This window comes from Emys orbicularis, chromosome 9 (genome assembly GCF_028017835.1).
Source record: "Emys orbicularis isolate rEmyOrb1 chromosome 9, rEmyOrb1.hap1, whole genome shotgun sequence".
In the NCBI taxonomy this organism is placed as follows: domain Eukaryota; kingdom Metazoa; phylum Chordata; order Testudines; family Emydidae; genus Emys; species Emys orbicularis.
Window position 1 is genome coordinate 65,315,153 of NC_088691.1, and position 20,041 is coordinate 65,335,193.

Here is a 20,041-nt window from a genome sequence, read left to right on the forward strand (position 1 = left end):
CTGAGATCTTTTGAGATTTCTTTGTTGTACTGTTGCTGAAATTGTTCAGCTGCAGAAAGTAGATCTTCATTTCTCAGTCTGTTGAACTGCCAAAGAAACCCAAAAAGGGTACAAATTAGTTGCAGTGACTCAAATCAACCTGTAAAACCTGATTGAATAGAGTCAATGATGACAAGGAAGACATTGACCCTATAATGCTGCTCGGCATCGGATTCAGTAGGTAAGTTGTGATTGGTGGAGAGCTCAGATGAAATGCCAATATTCTGTGCTACTAATTTGGACTCAGTGAGGATCGCATCCCATTGTTCACGAATCTGTTGAATGTCATTGATAAGACTTTCAATGTTATCCCTCTCAACATCAAGTGTAGCATTGTGTGCTTCAATTACCAGATTAGTTTGGTGGATCATTGTAAGTAGCTTCATCCACAAAGATGACATCAGAATTCATTCAAATTTGGACATGTGCTTCTGAATAGACTGAAGTTCAGTTCGAGCTTGTGCAGTGACATTGAGAGATTCAAGCTCATTTAAAACCTTTCTCACTGAATTCAAATGCTGCACAACTGGTTGAACACCATCAATCTGTGCAGACCATCTAGTTTTGGACATCCCATGCTGTGAAACAGGAAGATATTGCTTCAGAATTTCCCACCTTTGTGGACTGCTACTGAAGAGATTGTACATTTGCTGAACAGTTCCAAAGTAAGTAATTGCCTCCTTGCATGATTCAGCACAGTCAACACCTACAAGGTTTAGTGTGTGGTTTCCACAGCGGGAGAAAATACAGTTTGAATTTTGCTCAAGCAGAACTGCTTGTACACCTTTGTACTTTCCAGCCATATTAGATCTGTTGTTGTAGGCTTGACCAATGCAGACTTGAAAATCTAACTTAAAACCTTCTAGAATTGCTAGTACTCGAGCAGCAATTTCTTTTCCATTTTTTCTCGTGAAATTATCAAACAAAGTAAACCTTTCTTCAATTGAAAATTTTGAGCTGTCTACAATCTTAACATATCGAATAACCATAGTAGTCTGTTCCTTGTGAGAACAATCTGGAGTGGCATCAACAGTGATTGAAAAATACTTGGCATTTTGAATCTCATCAAGAATTGTTGTTTGAACGAATGACCAACATAGCTCAATAAACTAGTTTTGTATGCGTGTAGAGAGATAATGGACTTGCATGCGCTTTTGTCTCTCTTGAGATTCTCGAACACGTTTAACATGCTCTGATAAAAGTGGGTCATATTTGCTGAGGAGCTCAACTATGCCTAGAAAGTTTCCATTTGCATGATCACCAGTACGTTGACTGGAACCAAAGAAAACCAATCCCCACTCAGAAAAAAAAGGATGACATTCAGAATGCGCTCATGAAGTTTTTTCCAGTTATTAGTTTCTGTAGAGAGTTCAGTCAAGAGTAAATTCTCAACTGAACTTTCAGCTAATGCTGCCCCAATGGCTGATTTCCATGCAACATAGTTTTCTTTAAAAAGAACAGGAGTACTTGTGGCACCTTAGAGACTAACACATTTATTTGAGCATAAGCTTTCATGGGCTACAGCCCACTTCTTCAGATGCATAGAATGGAACATATAGTAAGGAGATATATAAATATATATATACAGAACATGAAAAGGTGGAAGTAGCCATATCAACTCTAAGAGGCTAATTAATTAAAATGAGCAATTATCAGCAGGAGAAAAAAAACTTTTGTAGTGATAATCAAGATGGCTCAGAATCAATCTGTGTAATGACTCAGCCATTCCCAGTCTGTATTCAAGCCTAAGTTAATGGTGATATGAAGATGATAACGAGGAATTCTCACATATAAATAATTCCTTAGTCAACTAGACGTAAAACTATAAAGACACTAAAATGTAACAATTCTCTAACTTTCTATGCATTTGATCCAGCACCAGCCACTAGTAGTGATTTGTTTATATAATCAGCTGATCTGAGAGGACACGTTCATCGCAGTTTAAGCTTGTGCCATCAGAACTGATATATTTTATTAATATTTATGAACTCTTTAATATGACAAAATCTATATCAGTTAACAAAAAAAAATGTCTTTTACCAAATCACATCTCTTATTTGCTTAAATTTGCAGCTCTAAGATGAGAGTGTGTGTCACATTTTGGTCCGATAGGGATGCGCGTAAAAACAAGTTGCAAAACTTCACAAATGCCAAAAAATTAACAAGTGTCTAAATTTGAGGCCCCCCTTTGAGCTTGAGGCCCAGGTCAAATGGCCCTCCTGCCCCCCCCCCCCCAATCACATCAGATTGTGATTAAAATATGAAATGACAAGCAGTGGCTGCATAACTTTTATATGTGCAAAGCCACATTCCTAGAACTGTGTGCAGAGCTCACCTCTACCCTGTGGCACAAGGACACCAAAATGAGAGCTGTCATAATGGTGGGAAAGCGAGTGGTGATCGCTTTGTGGAAACTGGAAACTCTTGACTGCTACCGATCAGCCGTGAATCAGTTTGGAGTTGGGAAGTCCACTGTGGGGGTTGTGGTGATGCAAGTGTGCAGGGCCATTAATTGCCTCGTGCTACGAAGGATGGTGACTCTGGCCAATGTGCGGGAAATGGTGGATGGCTTTGCAGCAATGGGATTCCCTAACAACGGTGGGGAGATAGATGGCATGCATAGCCCAATTTTGGCACTAGACCATCTTGCAATGGAATACATCAACAGAAAGGGCTACTTCTCTATGGTACTGCAGCTGCATGACTTTCTCAAATGTTCACCTTTTGAAGAGTAAGTGAATACAGCAGTCGGCATGGCAGTAGTTTTGAACTCCAGTTGGCTGAGTTTGTTGCTCAAAAAATTAACATAATCAGCATAATTACTATATTTTATTAAGCAATCCGCTGCTTCCTTTATGATTTCAGTATAGCTTGCTAAGTTGTAGTAGTTCGCCAAGCTTCAATAATGTTGAGTTCACTGAGCTAGAAAGGCATACACAGTACAAGTACTACTGCTAGCAACAACCTTTTCTGCAGGTCTTAAAATTATTCCACATCTCTCACTTCAGTAATACAAATTATTATTTTTGCTTTAAAAAAATAGCTTGTAATTGTTTAAGCGATAGCACAGCAGAAAAACATGTCATGGCAATAAGCCTTTCCACTGCCACTGAGAAACTCCCAAGAACACAGAACTGTGCACTGCAGGAGATGTTTGCAGAATCCAAGCTCTCACACTTTCCTGCAGTTTATTACACTGGAAGGTTTCAATTTTTAAAAACTTTTAAAACCAACAACATCTATTTACAGTGGCTCCATGCTGGATTACTGAGAAAGTGGGTACTGAGTTAATCATACAGTACTAACGGTGTTGTTTGCTTGCATACTTTGTGTGTGTGTGTGTGTGCGCGCGCGTGCACGCAGTGTATCTAAATCAATGTATATAGACAGAGTGAGTGCAATAGGTTAAAAAGTGATATAGAACCTGATTCTGATTTATTCCCCTTTTACACTGGTATACTTTTAATTAACTTCAGTGGAGCCATCCCTGATTTATGCTGAGAGCAGAATCATATCTACTAGCCAATTTAGAATGCACCTTTCTAAAAGTCTTGGAGGACTAAATGGCTCAGGTGATGGGTAAAGGGATAAAAAATAACAAACCTTTTTTACTTTTAGGACCCTTTTTTGAGTTCAGCCCAGGATGGTAATAACTAAAAGTAGATACTGAAGGCTTTCAAATACCCTATGTGACATGATTAATCTTAATCCATCTGCTCAATCTAGTTCTTAAAAGTTCCATGTAAGCAAAAAATATTGTTCCAGTTGGAGCCCATATATAAGCCTGAACAGGCACTAACAGATGAATGGGCATGAGGACTGAACGACCTTTTTATATCACTCCTTTTGAGTGAGGCTACAGACACATCATCTTTGGTGTTAGTGTCAATTGAAGAAAAAGTAAAGATAGCATAAAGGGTCATCTGTAAGCAGGGGGGAAAAACACCTTTTCATCTGTTGGCTCCTTCTGAAATTCATTAAATTGTTTTCCTTTGTATTTATAAACTAAAGTAGCTTCCTCTCTGTAGCTGTCAATGCAAGTCCAACAATTGAGTTTGTAGATTAAATGAGGTAGGGGCTTGATCCTCTGCCACTAAAATCAGTGCCAGTTCATTGAAATGGGAGTCACTTTTAGCCCAGTCTGGTTGATTTTCAGCAATAATTGACATCCTAAGCGTTGCATGTAGAGGTTGCTGAATATCAGATTTTGTTTTCATAAGAATTGCAAAGTGTTGAGGAGATTTGTTAATTATACACCAAGAATGGAGAGTTACCAATACTGTTTTTCAGTTCAGTATAACCTAAATGGGAAATGATATGATTGATTGCCCTACAGTAGTAATCCACAGATCTCTACCAAAGTTTACACTTTAAGTAATGTAGGTCTCAAAATTTGTAAGTGTATATTGCTGAATCCAATCTGGATGATGTGCAGAGAGAACACAACACTCATAAATAGATTAATGTCAAAGGCTATAACTTTTATTGAATTACAGGAATGCAGACTGAGATGTAACCATGTAGTCAATACCTAATGCTGTAGCAAGTACTCATAAACCCAAGAGGGTCCCCAAGAGAATTCCCAAGCCATATCAATATTGTGGAAGAATGTTTTTTTTCCCAAGGGGGTCTCTGTACCTTTGTATAGTAAGACCCTTCTCCATGCCCTATTTCAACCACCACTTCCTCCACACAGCATCCTCAGTATACCTGTTCTCATGCCTATGTTATGGGCATTCATTACAACCAACTTCTACAGCAAGTTACTTCCACCTATCAACAAATGCCCAAGCTTTGGAGCGGAAAGGCACCATAAAAAGGAACTTACCCTAAATGGGGCAAATGCCTTTTTTTTTATAGCACCACCTTCATCCCCTCTCTAAAGACTGTGGAAAGCAGCCCTTTAGATCATATTGCAGGATGGTTTGAAGGAAGGCAAAAAAACCCAACCAAAATGAAAGTTCATTACCTTGACTAATATTTCTTGTAGGGGTGGGATGAGGGAATCATATCCTCAGCCCCTTCTCTGGTGATCAGTTTCACCTTAAGCCTATGAGTGAGGATAAGTCTGAATGATGCCAGAGTTGTGAAAGCAGTTGTCCCACAAAATTTAAAGCATATCTTTACTTAGGGGTCCAGGACAAAGGTCCCCTTTTCAGGCATGCCTAGGGAAGGATGGGGAGGGAGAACTTCAAATTGCTGGCATGGAAGAAAGAGTAACACCTGCTCCCACTAGGAGCTCCTCCTAAGCCTACACTAGCATGTGCCATGTGGATGCCCTATGTGAATCTCTGTACAAGGATTTGTTCCTGTCTTTCCAACCTTCCCATGGGTCTCTGTAAGGCCAACCCAGGTACCAAAGTCAACCTCTCCCTTTGTAGAGAATTGCTTGTACAACGCAATGAGGAAATGAAAGGAAAACAGGATAATCACAAACACGGCCAGATTAATCCATCCCTGGACTCTAGGCAAATATATGCTCTGGTACATGGGGTTGCTCAGGTTTGGCCTGACTGCCCTTCCATCATGGTGAAGGGGCCGCTGGGCCAAATTTGAGCGAGCAGCATTGCACCCTGGTGCAAGTGGTCACAGCATCACTCAGGTTTGACCCTGGCAAACGTGTGTGTGTGTGTGTGTGATTCAGCTAATTTTCTTCTTTGCTGCAATAAACTATTTTTATTTTATTTTTTAAAATGCCAGAATAAGATGACTAAAAAATGTTGTATTGTTCATAATCAAATTAAATCAATATAGTAATAACCACAAAAACCTAAAGTTATGATTTGTATTGATGGACTGTACATCTGTGGGGAAACTTTACTATTAAGAACTGTGGGAATGCCATTGTTACAGAATGCAGTGAATAATATTTCTCCATTAAACTTCCAGTTGTAATATAACAATATTACTTAGATGTATCAGAAAAGGCATTAAATTAAAATCAAAGCCCACAGTATTATTTCAGAATTTTTTGCTGCAAGGAAATAAGGAGAACACTCTGCTCAGAGATCAGAGGGGTAGCCATGTAAATCTGGTAGCACCTTAAAGACCAATAGATTTATTTGGGCATACGTTTTTTGTGGGTAAAACCCCCCACTTTTTCAGATGCATTGAGTGAAAATTATCTGCTCAGAGCTGAACATGGCATTCAGTTGATGTCTAGTATATATTCACAGTGATCAACATCCATGATCAGCGATCAGCAAGCTTCATCATCCTTGGCATCTTATTAATTTCACCCCTTTATTCATACCATTACAGTTCATACACAGCAATGGGCCTGATCCTGGGTATTGCAGAGCACCCACAGTAATACACCGAAATGCAGATATTTAGCCCCTTTGGGGATTTGACTCTCTAGTGAAATCCACCTGCATAAACCCCTAACGTTCAGGTTTTTTGCAGGCGGAGCAAGCAGAGTCTGGGAAGGTGAAATCCTATGTTCAGCCCAGGGCCATGAGAGATGTGCAGGCTACCCGCAGCCACCATTCCAGCCTATATACTAGCATGGAAGTTGCCTCCCTTCCATGCTATTGTGTAAGGTGGTGGGGCCACTGACCCCAACTAAACATGGATTGTATGTATTCTCCTGCTGTGCCATAGGTACGGAAACACCTATGCTAAATAACTCGTGCTGATCCTGTAGAGAAATTCACAGTGCCATACACGCTCCCCTACAATGCTTAATAGCCTCCACATTTTCTTATTTCCTACCTACAGAGGTGAAGTGTAATGATTACACTCTAAAGCTGCAGCATGTTTGTGAAGACAGAAGTTGAAGCTATAGACCATCTGTGAAATGGGAGAAGTGTGGTCTACTTGCCATTAATTAAAAGTGTGTTTAAAAAATGTTATAGGAAGAGTCACTAGATGGCGCTCTTACATATATTCTTGCAATTTTTTATTAGTAAGCAAGCAGTCTTTGCTGTTTTGTCAGTTTTGTTATAGAGTAGTTCTTTGAGAGAAGCTGTGGCAAATAGCACAGAGTTGGTTCTCTTCTTATTCTCTATATTTGGATGTAATTCTTGGGACAGAATAGTTTCCTGGGAATAAGGTGTTTGGGTGAGTGCTGAGATTTTGGAAAAAGGTGACTGCCTCTGTTCCAGAACTGGTATATATGTGTAAATAGAACAAGTTACACTTAGAGTGTACTGAGAGTAGAGCAGTGCACATTTTTCAGTTCACTGGCAGTTTAAAAAAAAATCACTTTGGGTCAAGCAACACATTTTGTTTGACCTGAAACAAAACATTTCATGTCAATTTTGAATTTTTTAACATTTTAAATTTTTAAATAAAATTGGAAAAATTTTCAAAACAAAATCTTTGGTTTTTGTTTTCCTTGATTCCCCCCCCCCCCCCAACCAAAACAATTTGGTGAAATCAACATGCTACCACTTGGCACAGAGGCAATGCTGGTGTCAGAAGAAAGAATAACAATGTAAAGAGGATGAGACCTAGTATAAAGACTTTCTCTATTTTTCCTTCTGTCTGTCCCTTTACCTCTCGCTCATTTACATAAGGTTCTGTTTATTTCAGCTGGTAGTTTGTGTTGGTATGTTATTCAGCGAATAGTCCACGTCACTTATCTGTCACAGGTTGTGAAATACAGGTGGTTGCCAGCACATCAGGTGTCACTCAAACATGTCTGAATCAGTTCTAACCAACAATAATTTTTTCCTGTGTTTTATTCTTTACAGGCGAGATCTGTGCTTTTAAAATCCATGGTCAGGAAATGCCCTTTGAAGCTGTCGTGCTAAACAAGACATCTGGAGAAGGTCGTCTCCGAGCAAAAAGTCCAATTGACTGTGAACTGCAGAAGGAGTACACATTCATCATCCAGGCATACGACTGTGGAGCAGGACCTAGTGGAACAAACTGGAAGAAATCTCACAAGTGAGTGACAATAAGGGAAAAAAATGCATTGGCTGTGGCATGTATTTACTCCAAGATGCAGTTCAGATGAAAGAGATTCTTTTAATGCTATAGTCTGTGGGAAGCAAATGGAAACAAAATGCTTTATCACTGGAATTGATTGTTCATTGTTGGTGTCTTTATATTTTTATATATATATATATATATATATATATATATATATATATATATATATATATAAACATTTCACTCCAATTGACCTGATTTTCAGTAATTTCAATGGAACTGTTTTAACAGAACTACTGATCAAATGGACTACAGTAAAATAATGGTTTTTAATTATTTTTTCCATACTAAATATTTTCCCACATTAAACAGATCAGCTAAATCAGATAATCAGAGCCTTGGAAACTAGAATTAACTGATATTTATGTAACCAAACTATGCTGAATTTATTTTTTCTCTAACTTTATTCAGACAATTTCAAATGGTACAGAAAAGCTACTGGGGGGGGGGGAAATCACCCATTTTTATTTTCATTTATATGCTGCAGCTTTATTGCCTTTGCACTGAGATTTTATTAGCCCCTGGAAGCTCAGCAGACTTGGCTGGCTCAGCATTTGGTGGGAATCTTCCAAAGATTCGGAGGCTGCAAGCAGTGTTGTTGGTGGGTCAATAGGTGGCACTCCTTACTGAGACAATATAGAACCAATGCCCCAGATATGGTGCTGCCTTTTGTATGATACATGAAACCACTTGTCACTAAAGATGAAATTTGCCCTGGTACAGACAATAAAATTGCCATATAAACTGCCCAATTTACTGTATGAGCCATTTAAACAAACCAGCAATAGCTGCAATGCACCCTTTTGTTTAGATCAGATGCACAGGAATTTAAGAATTTATTTTACAATATAATGTGAGCAGCATCATGATCTGTTTTTGGGGAGGGGGTGGGTGTTTTTTTAAATAATGTTTTTCTTAAGGCACAACCTTCAAATTGAACAAGTTTCAAGTCACAGTTAATTTTTTCACTATAACAATTTTAGGAGTTTCATATGAAATGCTATGGTCTCTCTTTCAAACTTCAGTAGCAGTCTAGCAGTTATTAGACTTGGGGACTTTGTGGTCTGGCTGTGATCAAAACCAGGTCTGGTTAGTTGTGACTAGGGCAGTGTGGTGTACTGGATTGAGCACTGAACTGAAGCTGGGGTTCTGTTCTTGCCTCTGCCATTGACCTACTGTATAAGTTTGGGCAAGTCACTTCACCTCTCTATCCCTCTTTTATCCTTTCCATCACTTGTCTATTCAGATTGTAGGCTCTTTCAGCAGGAACTGTCTCGTATAACTGTCAAGTGCTTGTCACAAAGGGGGTGTGCTCTTGGCTGGGCCTGCTACAGTCTACTCTAATTTAAGTAATAATCATGAAGATGGTTGATTAGTGGCTAGCTATATGTGAAATGAGTTGGTGCTCCCAATTCAGGTGCTAATAACAGATATCCACATCACACAACAATTCAGCATCACACTTGCTGACAGTGCACTGTATAATTGTCAGTCACTGGAGCAGCTAAGCACTGAATCAACGTGGAGCTTGAACTACTCTCCCAATCTCTAGAGCTGAGCCCTTCTGAGGAGGGTTGAGGCACACTGCCTTCCAGAACAAGGCTCAGGCGCAGTCACATGGCATTAAGAGAAAGATGTCCCTGCCAGTGCCCATGTATGACTTTTTAAATACTGTAGATGAATTCAGCCATTATTGCTCTCAATGCAGCACCTTTCACAAGCTCTAATTGTCATGTAAGAAACTGGGGAAATGAACATGGAATCTGCAGTATTTTAGGGACTTAGAGAGTGGATAAACAATTAACTTCTGCCCTGGAAAGGAAGGAAGGTGCTTACTTAGTAACAGGGATTTTTCAAGATATCTATATTTTCAGGCAATCAGTGTCTAAGAGAGCATTTTAAGCCTGATTCTCCTCTTATGCCCTTTTTTTCTTTTTTACAAAGGATTCACTCCATTGACTGATTCCATTGACTGGTGTTAAGCAAGAGGAGAATTAGACTTTCCCCATGATAACTTTGTTGCACATTTTCTTAACAGAAATGTCATATTAAAGTATTAAGTAGTGCAAATTAAAAATGGAAATGAAACACAAAGTAAAATGATACAAGAGCACTTTACTCACAGTACATAGGTTTTTATTTTCCATGCCATCTTTGGTGTTAATCTGTCATGTGTTTGGATAATGAACAGATATTGACATCTCAGTTGAAGTCAAGATGAATGGATATCTCTCTCCAAATTCTTTGTTTCTATATTTTTAGGGCAGTGGTCCATATCCAGGTGAAGGATGTTAATGAGTTCGCACCTACCTTCAAGGAGACCTCGTATAAGGCCACAGTGACAGAGGGAAAGATCTATGACAGTATATTGCAGGTGGAAGCCATAGATGAGGACTGTTCTCCGCAGTACAGCCAGATATGCAATTATGAAATTGTCACAACCGATATTCCTTTTGCCATTGACAGAAACGGTGAGTCCTGGGCAAGATACAATTAGGAATTCTGGGCCATGCCTTTAGCTGGTGTATGTCAGTATAGCTCCAGTGATTTCTGCTGAATAGTGGGTCCTAGAATCATAGAATCATAGAATATCAGGAAGGGACCTCAGGAGGTCATCTAGTCCAACCCTCTGCTCAAAGCAGGACCAATCCCCAACTAAATAATTCCTGTGGACAATGGAGCTGCCCTGATTTACACCAGCTGAGGATTTAAATTTAAATTGAAATAATATTTATTACTTGTGTGCCTGAGTCTTTGCATTAAATACTTCCACACCTGTAGACTCAGTGCGGTACCAGTAGGTAACTCATTGTACAACATTGTGGGATGCCGGAAATGCTGCTACACGAAACTACGTGCTCTGCTTTTTTTAAACCAGATTTGGCCTCTCTGCTTTACTTTCCCATTCAATAAAACTGAGCTAATAATACTTACTTAACTGACTAGGATAGTGGGAATTCTTTAGTTAATGCTGAAAAGGCACTTTGAAGATGAAAAGTGATCTTTCCAGTCAGTGCTATGTATTGTTACTACTTTGTGTTCTATAGGTAAGTTTTAAAATCTCTCTACAACATAGACATGAAGGGCCAGATCCAGCCTTCATCTCGATGAAAGTGCAGGGCCACAAATACAGTGGAACCGCACTGGTTCTGCTGCACAAGTGGGAGAAGGATCTTGGGGGAAAGTGTAAGGGTTGTTTACCAGGGGCCTGAAATTCTAGTTTTAGATTTAATCATTTTTTTAAAGATAGCTTTGCTGAGGCTTGCATTGTAGCAGTGATAGATTGAGCCTACTATGTGCCATTTTTTTCTGAGTTCTTCTATGGTGATATTCATGATAAAACCAATTTGGACCCCATGCAGCTTTGTCTCCTTGAGATATATGCTGTCCCATGAGCAGTCTAGCTGCAATAAACAAAAATCTGTGTTCTGTATATATAATTATGCTGCATTATTCATCCTGCCATTATTATTATAATTTTTTTAAAAATGTAGGGCTAGATTGTGACTAACAAGGGGACAAAGGGAAAAGAGGGCAAAAGGACTGTGTGAAGCTAATGCCACTACTGGTGCTGGCCTCCCAAAGAAGTGTGGAAAAACCAAAATTGGGGACATGGCCATCGCTCTTCTCTGCACCAGCCAGCAGAGATGACCTCGTGTGCAGGGAAGAGAGGGGAGGACACTGTGCACCCTTTGGAAGAGTGTAGCAGGCAGGCATAATGCCTCCATGATCTCCAGTGAGGGTGGTGCATCCCTGCTTTAAGCAGTGGTTTGCCTACCATAATCTTGACCTACACATTACTAAAGGCCTAATAGAATGTTCCAGGAAGGAGGAACAATTTATCAAATAATTCAACTCCATTCCCCTAAATTTGGATTCTAATCCAAGGTGTTTACAAAGACTAATATGTTTTTAATGTGCCTAAGTACTTTAGGCTCCTAAATCCCATTTTCAAAAACACCTAAGTGGCACCTAAGTGCCTTTGAAAATATTACCCACAGTGCCTATCAACTTGGCGTCTAAGGCCCTGCTTCAGTAAATTACTTAACTACACACCTAACTTTAAGCATGGGAGTAATACCACTGAGGTCAAGGGGAGTACTCATTTGCTTAAAGTTAGTCCCATGCTTAAGAACCTTGCTGAATCAAGGTCTAAATGCTGACTGGAGCACCTGCTCCCAGTGTTTCTGATAGCCCAAATTTTCCTGGCGTGGATCAGCGGGAAGAATGACTAATTCACCTCTCTAGTGGTGGTCCCTGGTGAGTGGAGTTGAAGCCCACTTCCTTGCAGAGTAATAAGGAATAAAGACTTCTCTGGGCAAGCACTAATTCACCCTCTAGATCTAGGTTTAAGCTGGTTTCCTGATACATATTTGCTGATATAAAAACAAGTTTTATGAAAAAATATCTTAGTTTATGCTGGAAAAAACACTGTATGTTTTCCATATGCCGCAGCCCTAGCTATGGCTGCCCTGCTTGCTTATCACCTTCTTGCAACTTCCAGTCCACTTCACACTGGGGAGCAACTTGTCACCAGAGTTGGGGGTGGCAGGGTCACATTAAAACACTTTGAAGACTTCCCCCCTGCACATATAATACAAACCAGCAGCTCTCCGAGTAGCTTATTTCAGCAGATCCACTCTGATATCTCCTTGTGGATCAAAAGTGGTACCTCTTGCGTTCTTGAGGGGAAAGAACTATGATGGAAAACTGAGCAGTTGTGTTACCCTAAGGTCATGAGAGACATCATGCTGAGATCTTTCAAGAAACACCCATGCCTGGCCATTTACATTTTATCAGCTTTTTGCTATTGATCTTGGGAAAAAAATACTTTCTTCACATTAAGTAATTTTAAAAAATGTTAATGTCTGTGCTCAGAAGAAACTCTACAAACAAATGTGTTGTGTGTAAGCTTCAACTTATCTCTCCCCACAGAATCATTTAATCCATGTTGTGTTTAGGAGGAGAGCACTTTTTTTTCTGAAGTTTAATCTGATTTTTGGCAAAATTACAAATTGAAAGCTGTTGTCTTCTCCTAGCAGCCATTTTCATGCTGGGATGCTTTAGAGAAAACCTTTCCCCTGTTCAAAACTGATTTGTCTTTATTTGTGCTGCTTTCACATAATGCACAGCTGAGCATCAAAAGATAATAACCAGTTAGCATCAATAAAATGTAAATGGCATGGGGGGGAATCCCCCCCCTTATAATACCATTATAGCAAGCATTTTGGATATCATATGGAGGCGTAATCATAATGATTATGATTGTGTTTAAGTAAATGGGAGTCAATTGGCGCCATAATCTTTTATCAGAGAGAGTGCTAGAACAGGGGATTTTAGACAGCGAGATAGGCATGTGCATGCAATTCCCTCCAACTCTGCCAGATTTACTGATTTCTATTTTCCCAGTTTGAAATATTAAGAAATACTGTAGGTTTCAGTTTTTATCCATTATATTTCGAGAGTGGTTTAACAAGTAGCTGTGTGGTACTTGGATGGTTGGTGTGAATAAGGAGGAATGTCAGGATTGTTGGGTCATGTGACAGGGTATACAGGCCCCACACTGAACTAGGGTGGAAAGTAGAGCAATACTGGGCTGGGGGCCCTTCTTCTCAACAGGCTCATGGTATGTTCCCAGTGGAGGAACAGTTTAAAGGACTCTGGTAGGCAAAGAGAAGCATGTGGCACCAGGAAGCAAGGCTGAGAGCTGTGCCAGGACTGGTAATGGCTTTGTGAAGGCTGCTCTAGCACCAGGGATTGGGATCTCCCCTTCCCCTCTTCTTTGGGATTTGAAAGCCCTAAGGGAGTTTGACTTACTGAACAGGACATTAAGGGTATGTCTAAACTGGAAAAAAAAGACCAGCGGCATGGCCACAGCTGGCCCAGGTCAGCTGACTCAGGATCACGGGGCTTGGGCTGCAGGGCTAAAAATTGCCATGTAGGCGTTTGGGCTCAGGGTAGAGCCCATGTTCTGGGGTGCTGGAACAGTTTTTATAGTGGGGGTGCTAGAGAGCCATTGAACTGAACTGTAAAACCTGTATGTGATGGAAACCACTTCAAACCAAGGAGTGCAGCATCACCCCCAGAACCCCTTACTTTTAGCATCTATGCCCCACTATTTATTTAGCTGTGGGATGCTTTAAATAAGATCCAGGCAATATCTGCAACTGTGCCCATTCAGGTGTGTTGTGCTAATTAAAAGTTCACATATAGGTTTGCTTAATGTACAAACTGTGTCCAGATACAGTAACTCCTCACTTAACGTTGTCGTTGTAGTTATGTTCCTGAAAAATGCGACTTTAAGTGAAACGATGTTAAGCAAATCCAATTTCCCCATAAGAATTAATGTAAATGGGGGGGACTTAGGTTCCAGGGATTTTTTTTTTTTTTTTGCCAGACAAAAGGCATTATATACATTTTAAACAATTTCAAACAAGCAATTTAATACAGGTATACGTTTTAAACAATTGTAAAGAAACAATTTAATACTACAATCATCACTGCTGAGTATGAAGCTTGGTTGAGGTGGTGGAGTCAGAGAGTGGAAGAGGGTGGATTGTCCGTCTGCTCCTCTTGCTGTTCTTGCAAGCACAGGCACTGATTTTGCCGGGGGCAGGGGGCTCAACCCTCGGCCCATCCACTCCACCCCTTCCCCCAAACCCCCACCCTTGACCCGCCTCTTCTCCCCCCCATCTCCTCCCCCTTTACTTCGCACGCTGCATCCTCGCTCCTCCCCCCTCCCTTCTGAATGCTGCAAGCCAGCTGATTGCCATGGGCAGGAGGCAGGGGAAGGAGGGGGGAGGAATGCCGGAGTCCTCGCTCCTCCCCCCCTGCCTCCTGCCCGGGGTAATCAGCTGGCTTGCAGCGTTTAGGAGGCAGGGGAGGGAGGGGGAACCTGCGCGCCGAGTTCTCGCTCCTCTCCCCTCCCTCCTGCCTCCTAAACGCCGCAAGCCCGCTGATTGCCGCGGGCAGGAGGCGGGGGAAGGAGCGGGAAGGTGCTGATCCGCGGGATCTGTCGGAGGGCGGGAGGCGCTGTGGGGACGGGGGGGCGGGGGGGAAACGTGGGGAGGCTGCCAGCTCCAGAGAAAGCAGGCAGCCAAACAACGTAAGAGTGGAGCATTGCACAACTTTAAATGAGCATGTTCCCTAATTGATCAGCAACGTAACAATGAAACAGCGTTAACTGGAATGACTTTAAGTGAGGAGTTACTGTATTTTAGTTCTAATGGATAAACCTGTTGTCATGCTTTACTAAAGTAGGATGACCAGACAGCAAGTGTGGGACAGGGGGTGGGGGGCAATAGGATCCTATATAAGAAAAAGACCCCCAAATCAGGACTGTCCCTATAAAATCGGGACATCTCGTCACCCTATATGAAAGGGATGAGTGTTTCACATATTTAATGGTAAGGAGGGGGGGATTTTTTTTTTTTTTTAAGAAGCTATTTTTTTTTGGACCAGATCCAAAGCTCAGTGTGGCCAATGGAAATTTTTTCATTGACTACAATGAGCTTTGGATCAGACCCTAAGAAACAAAACCTATATATTATACTCAGCCCAAATATTTGGGTTTTGTGCAGAGAAGATGCTGTTTTACAATCTAGGAAGTACAACCGCCGATCTTCACAAAAGTATAAACAAAATTCCGTAGCACTTGGATCTGTACCATTGTATAGCTTTGCCAGGCAATACACCGCAGCATGCGCACTTATTGCAGAGGATTCATTTTTTTAAACAGCCCTAGTATCATGTACCTGACTAATTCAAGAAACAGCTGAATATTTTGTTCCCATGAAAAATCATTGTTTTGCTTTCAAATTGGAGAACACCTCTGTTCTATGCAGCCAATAGAGAGAAACTGGGGCACGACACCACCGCCAAAAACAAAAACATGTATGTCAGCTTTAAATCTGCTCTGCATTGCCAGAGTGGCACAAAGAAGTTTTTACAGTGGACAGGATGTGACCGTCTGTGAGGCTAGGCATAAGAAAAGCCTTCACTCCAGCCTCCCAAAGCACCAACCAGCAGACGTGTGCCAGTGCAGAGAGTTGTAATCTGTCATTAGCATAAACAAGTAGCTCTCTGCATTACGAGCATGGGGTGTGATTCCTAGCTCATGTAGACATACTTGTGCTAGTGCTTGTCAAGCTAGCACACTAAAAAAAGTAATTTAGCTGCAGTAGCATGGGGAGTGGCAGCAGAAACACGGGTTAATTGCCATGAGTACAAACCTGCCTGAATCCTGGGTATTAATAAGGTTCCCAGATGTCCCAATTTTATAGGGACAGTCCCAATATTTGGGGCTTTTTTAAAATAGGCACCTAAGACCCCCTACGCCCTGTCCCAATTTTTCTCACTTACTATCTGGTCACCCTAAGTATTAGAATAATGCCTTGTGAGGAAGCAAAACTCTTTAATGGCAGTGAACAGAGGGGGTGATTTAAAACACACACACACACACACACACACACAGAATTCATGACGTCTTAACACTAAATTCCCATCTTCTTCTGACAGCCCATATTCTATGTTCTCTCCAAGGACATGAGACCTGATGGAGACTACATTGTGGAGAGTCAAGTTAACAATAAGCCAACAGGCAGCTACAAGCTGCAGAGCTTTCTAAATCATATCTTATAGTACTTTTCATATAAAAATCTGAAAATGCCTCACAAAAGCAGAGACTATTTCTAAACTACGAGCTTGGTGGTGGGATTCCTGGCTCACGTAGACATACATGTGCTAGCACTGATCAAGGTAGTGCACAAATAATAATAGTGTAGCAGCGGTGGCATGGGCTAACCATCTCAAGTACGTATCCCAGGATTCTCTGCTTGCCTTCAATGGTATATTGTGGCAGTGAGTTCCATGAGCTCTCTGTGAAGATGTGGCAAATTATTTACTTCTATTAGGTTTAAATTTCCTTCCTTTCAGTTTAATTGACTATCCCTTTGTTTGTGTAGGATGAGACAGAGAACAGAAATTCCCACTTTATCTTCTGTAAACCATTCATTATTTTGTCTGTTCCCCCTTTGTTTATTAAAAAAAAGTGTCATTGATTAAATTGTAAAATAACAAAGTAGCATAAAGCTACAAACTGCAGATATAACAGAAATACACAGAATAATTAGACCAGTAAACTAGCCAGTAATATGTAGGACATTCAAATGACCTCTAAAATAAAAAACCTAAATATTCAGAATGTTAGAAGTACAAATCTTAGAAGACTGTAATGAAATACAAATCATAGAAGATAACTGTGTTCTGAGATTTATAAATCATTATAATGTATTTGTATTTCATTATAGCTATCATCCCAAGCAAATTCCTGTAGGCTGCTAATGTTGATTTAGTCAATTTCAATGTCTTGAGAATTATCTCCACATATCATGGAGTAAAGCAATGGGATAGAAAACAAAAGAAGCATACACAAAGGAATATGCAGGAAAGAAATAATAAAATTCAGACAGTAAGCAAAGTATGAACAGATAACAAATGTGCAAGTAAGTATATAGTGGCAACATTGCACTTATTAGGGATGTAATGGTGGGAAACTGATTTACGAGTCCACCCAATTTTAGGCTTAATCAATTTTTGGCTTTATTTATACAATTTAAGACAGAATTACCACTTATAGTGTCTGAACACATTTATGCCAGACAATAAATAGATTATATAGAGGACCCAAGTTACTGCATTCCGGGGCACAGGGAAGTTCTCCTGCACTCTATGATGGCCGTTGTCATCTCCTCTGATCCCTTGGTCTGGTCCTTCAGTCCCATTCCTTCAGCTTCTGACCCAGTGTTTCACCAATTTGGGCCTTGTTCACTTGAGTCTTTTTATACATTTCCTCCAATTTACACAATTTTTGCTGTTTAGACCATTTCTGTCTTTCTATTCCATGTCATCCTGCCCCTGGTTTTTCCAAGTAAAAGGGTTTCTTGTCATTTCAGGTTTGTGTGGATTTGGTTTTTTTTCTCAAAATTTCCAGCACAATGTTACATTTATCCTGTCAGCAATAATGTTATTTTAAGCAAATCAGTAATTTTTATGTAAGAGGAGAAGAAATGGCAAAACATCCCATACCAGGCAAACCTTTAGCCTAACCATTACCTCATCTAAATTATCCATAATAATAAATTATTAAAATATTACTAACAACGCTCATCTTAGTCTTACCATTTAACAATTCATCATCTTTATATTTTGGTATTATAAGTCAGAATATGTAGTTCATCCAACTCTATTTATTAATCTACTTGGGTTCGGAGAGCACACTATGGCCCTTGAACATCAACATTTCTGTATCCGCTGCAAACATGGGGTTTTCAGGGGACTTTTGTCACTCCCAAGTCCAAAGCCTTGTGTTTGTGAATACTTCATTAATAATTTTCCCTGTTACCATTCCGAGGGGCTTGTGTTTTTGGGCCTTGACATTTAGTTGTTTTAATGACACCCCAATGCACCGAACTCCCATTAAGGAAGCACTAGTTAAGCAACGTGAATTCTAAAAAAAAGAGTGCATTTCTGATACTCGTAATGCCAAAAAGCAACTGAGAAGTGTATGTTTGAGTTTTCATTCTTATTGGATAGAAGAATTTAGTGTTCTGAATATCGGAATACATTTCAGCATGGGACAATGGTCTAGAACAGTATCAGAGGGGTAGCTGGGTTAGTCTGGATCTGTAAAAGCAGCAAAGAGTCCTGTGGCACCTTATAGACTTACAGACGTTTTGGAGCATGAGCTTTCGTGGGTGAATACCCACTTCGTTGGATGTATTCACCCACGAAAGCTCATGCTCCAATACGTCTGTTAGTCTATAAGGTGCCACAGGACTCTTGGTCTAGAACAGTGGTTTTCAAACTGCAGGTCTCGACCCAGTACTTGGTCGCGGAATATAAGGCTCTGGTCAGCACTGCCAACTGGACCATTAAAAGTCCCATCAGCCAGCCCTGAACCCCCCCCAAAACCGGAGCCCTTTCCTGCACCCTGAACCCCTCATCCCTGGCCCCACCCCAGAGCCTGCACCCCCAGCCCAGAGCCTTGATCCCCTCTCGCACCCCAACCCCCGCCACAGCCCAGAGCCCCCTCCCACACCCTGAACCCCTCATTCCTGGCCTCACCCGCAGCCCTCATCCCCATACCCCAACCCTCTGCCCCACCCCTGAGCCCCTCCCACACCCCAAACCCCTCATCCACAGTTCCGTTGGGTCACAGGCATCAACAATTTTTTTCAACTGGGTCACGAGAAAAAATGTTTGAAAACCACTGGTCTAGATCAAGGAACTCCTGCATTCTAATCCTGTCCCTAGCTTGCTGCTTGACCTTCAAGTCACTCCACTGCTCTGTTACCCTTTCTGTAAAGCGTGTACACCCTCACCCTCAATTAGAGGGGAAGGGGTTAAGGAAGGATGAAAGCAAAACAGGAAATAAGTCACACTTTTAGCTGCAGGTATTCAACAAGGTGTTGTGTTCTTTTGTGTTTAATCATAAGAAAAGGGTTTAATAATGGGTGAGGTATTTCACTGGGAGCTTGCGCAGCAGGATTCAATTTAGCACAAACTGAAGGAACCCACAAAGATGTGGACCAGAAGATGGTGTTAGATCCAGCAGAGAGTAGGAGATGTCAATGGGCTTTAGATGAGGTTCGTAAAGCTGTATTTACAGTGAAGGGTGGCTAGAGTATACCTTTCCTGAGTGTTATTGGTTGGTTGATCTGGAAGGAACCAGGTATTTTACATATGGACAGAACCTGTGAAAAAAATGGATTAGTATCAATAAGATAGTTTTAGTATAAGTTGAGATGAGGGTGGGAAAATAAATTAGCAAGCTATTTTTGGGTCAGAGAGTGGTCAGAAAAAGCTCAGTTTGACCTTTTACATGGGTTATTAACCATGTGAGGGACAATTAACCAGAGAAGGCTATTGACTAGATAATGATCTTGCCTACTTCGTAGGAGTTTTATGAGGGTTTAATTAAGATGCATCATTTGGAAAATATATAGTCCTAGCTAAATACTAAGGATCAGTATAGTGCAATGCTTACTGCACTTCCCCAGAAGCA

At 40.8% G+C, this 20,041-nt stretch overlaps 1 protein-coding gene across 1 annotated transcript in view; it reads left to right on the forward strand.

Annotated features, from left to right (window-relative positions):
- Positions 1-20,041, forward strand: part of CLSTN2 (calsyntenin 2) — a 385,405-nt gene that overhangs the window by 239,152 nt on the left and 126,212 nt on the right. Inside the window, exons 3-4 of the mRNA XM_065411406.1 lie at positions 7,737-7,932; positions 10,240-10,448. Of these exons, the coding sequence (XP_065267478.1) occupies positions 7,737-7,932; positions 10,240-10,448 (405 nt within the window). The remainder of the gene's footprint in view (positions 1-7,736; positions 7,933-10,239; positions 10,449-20,041) is intronic.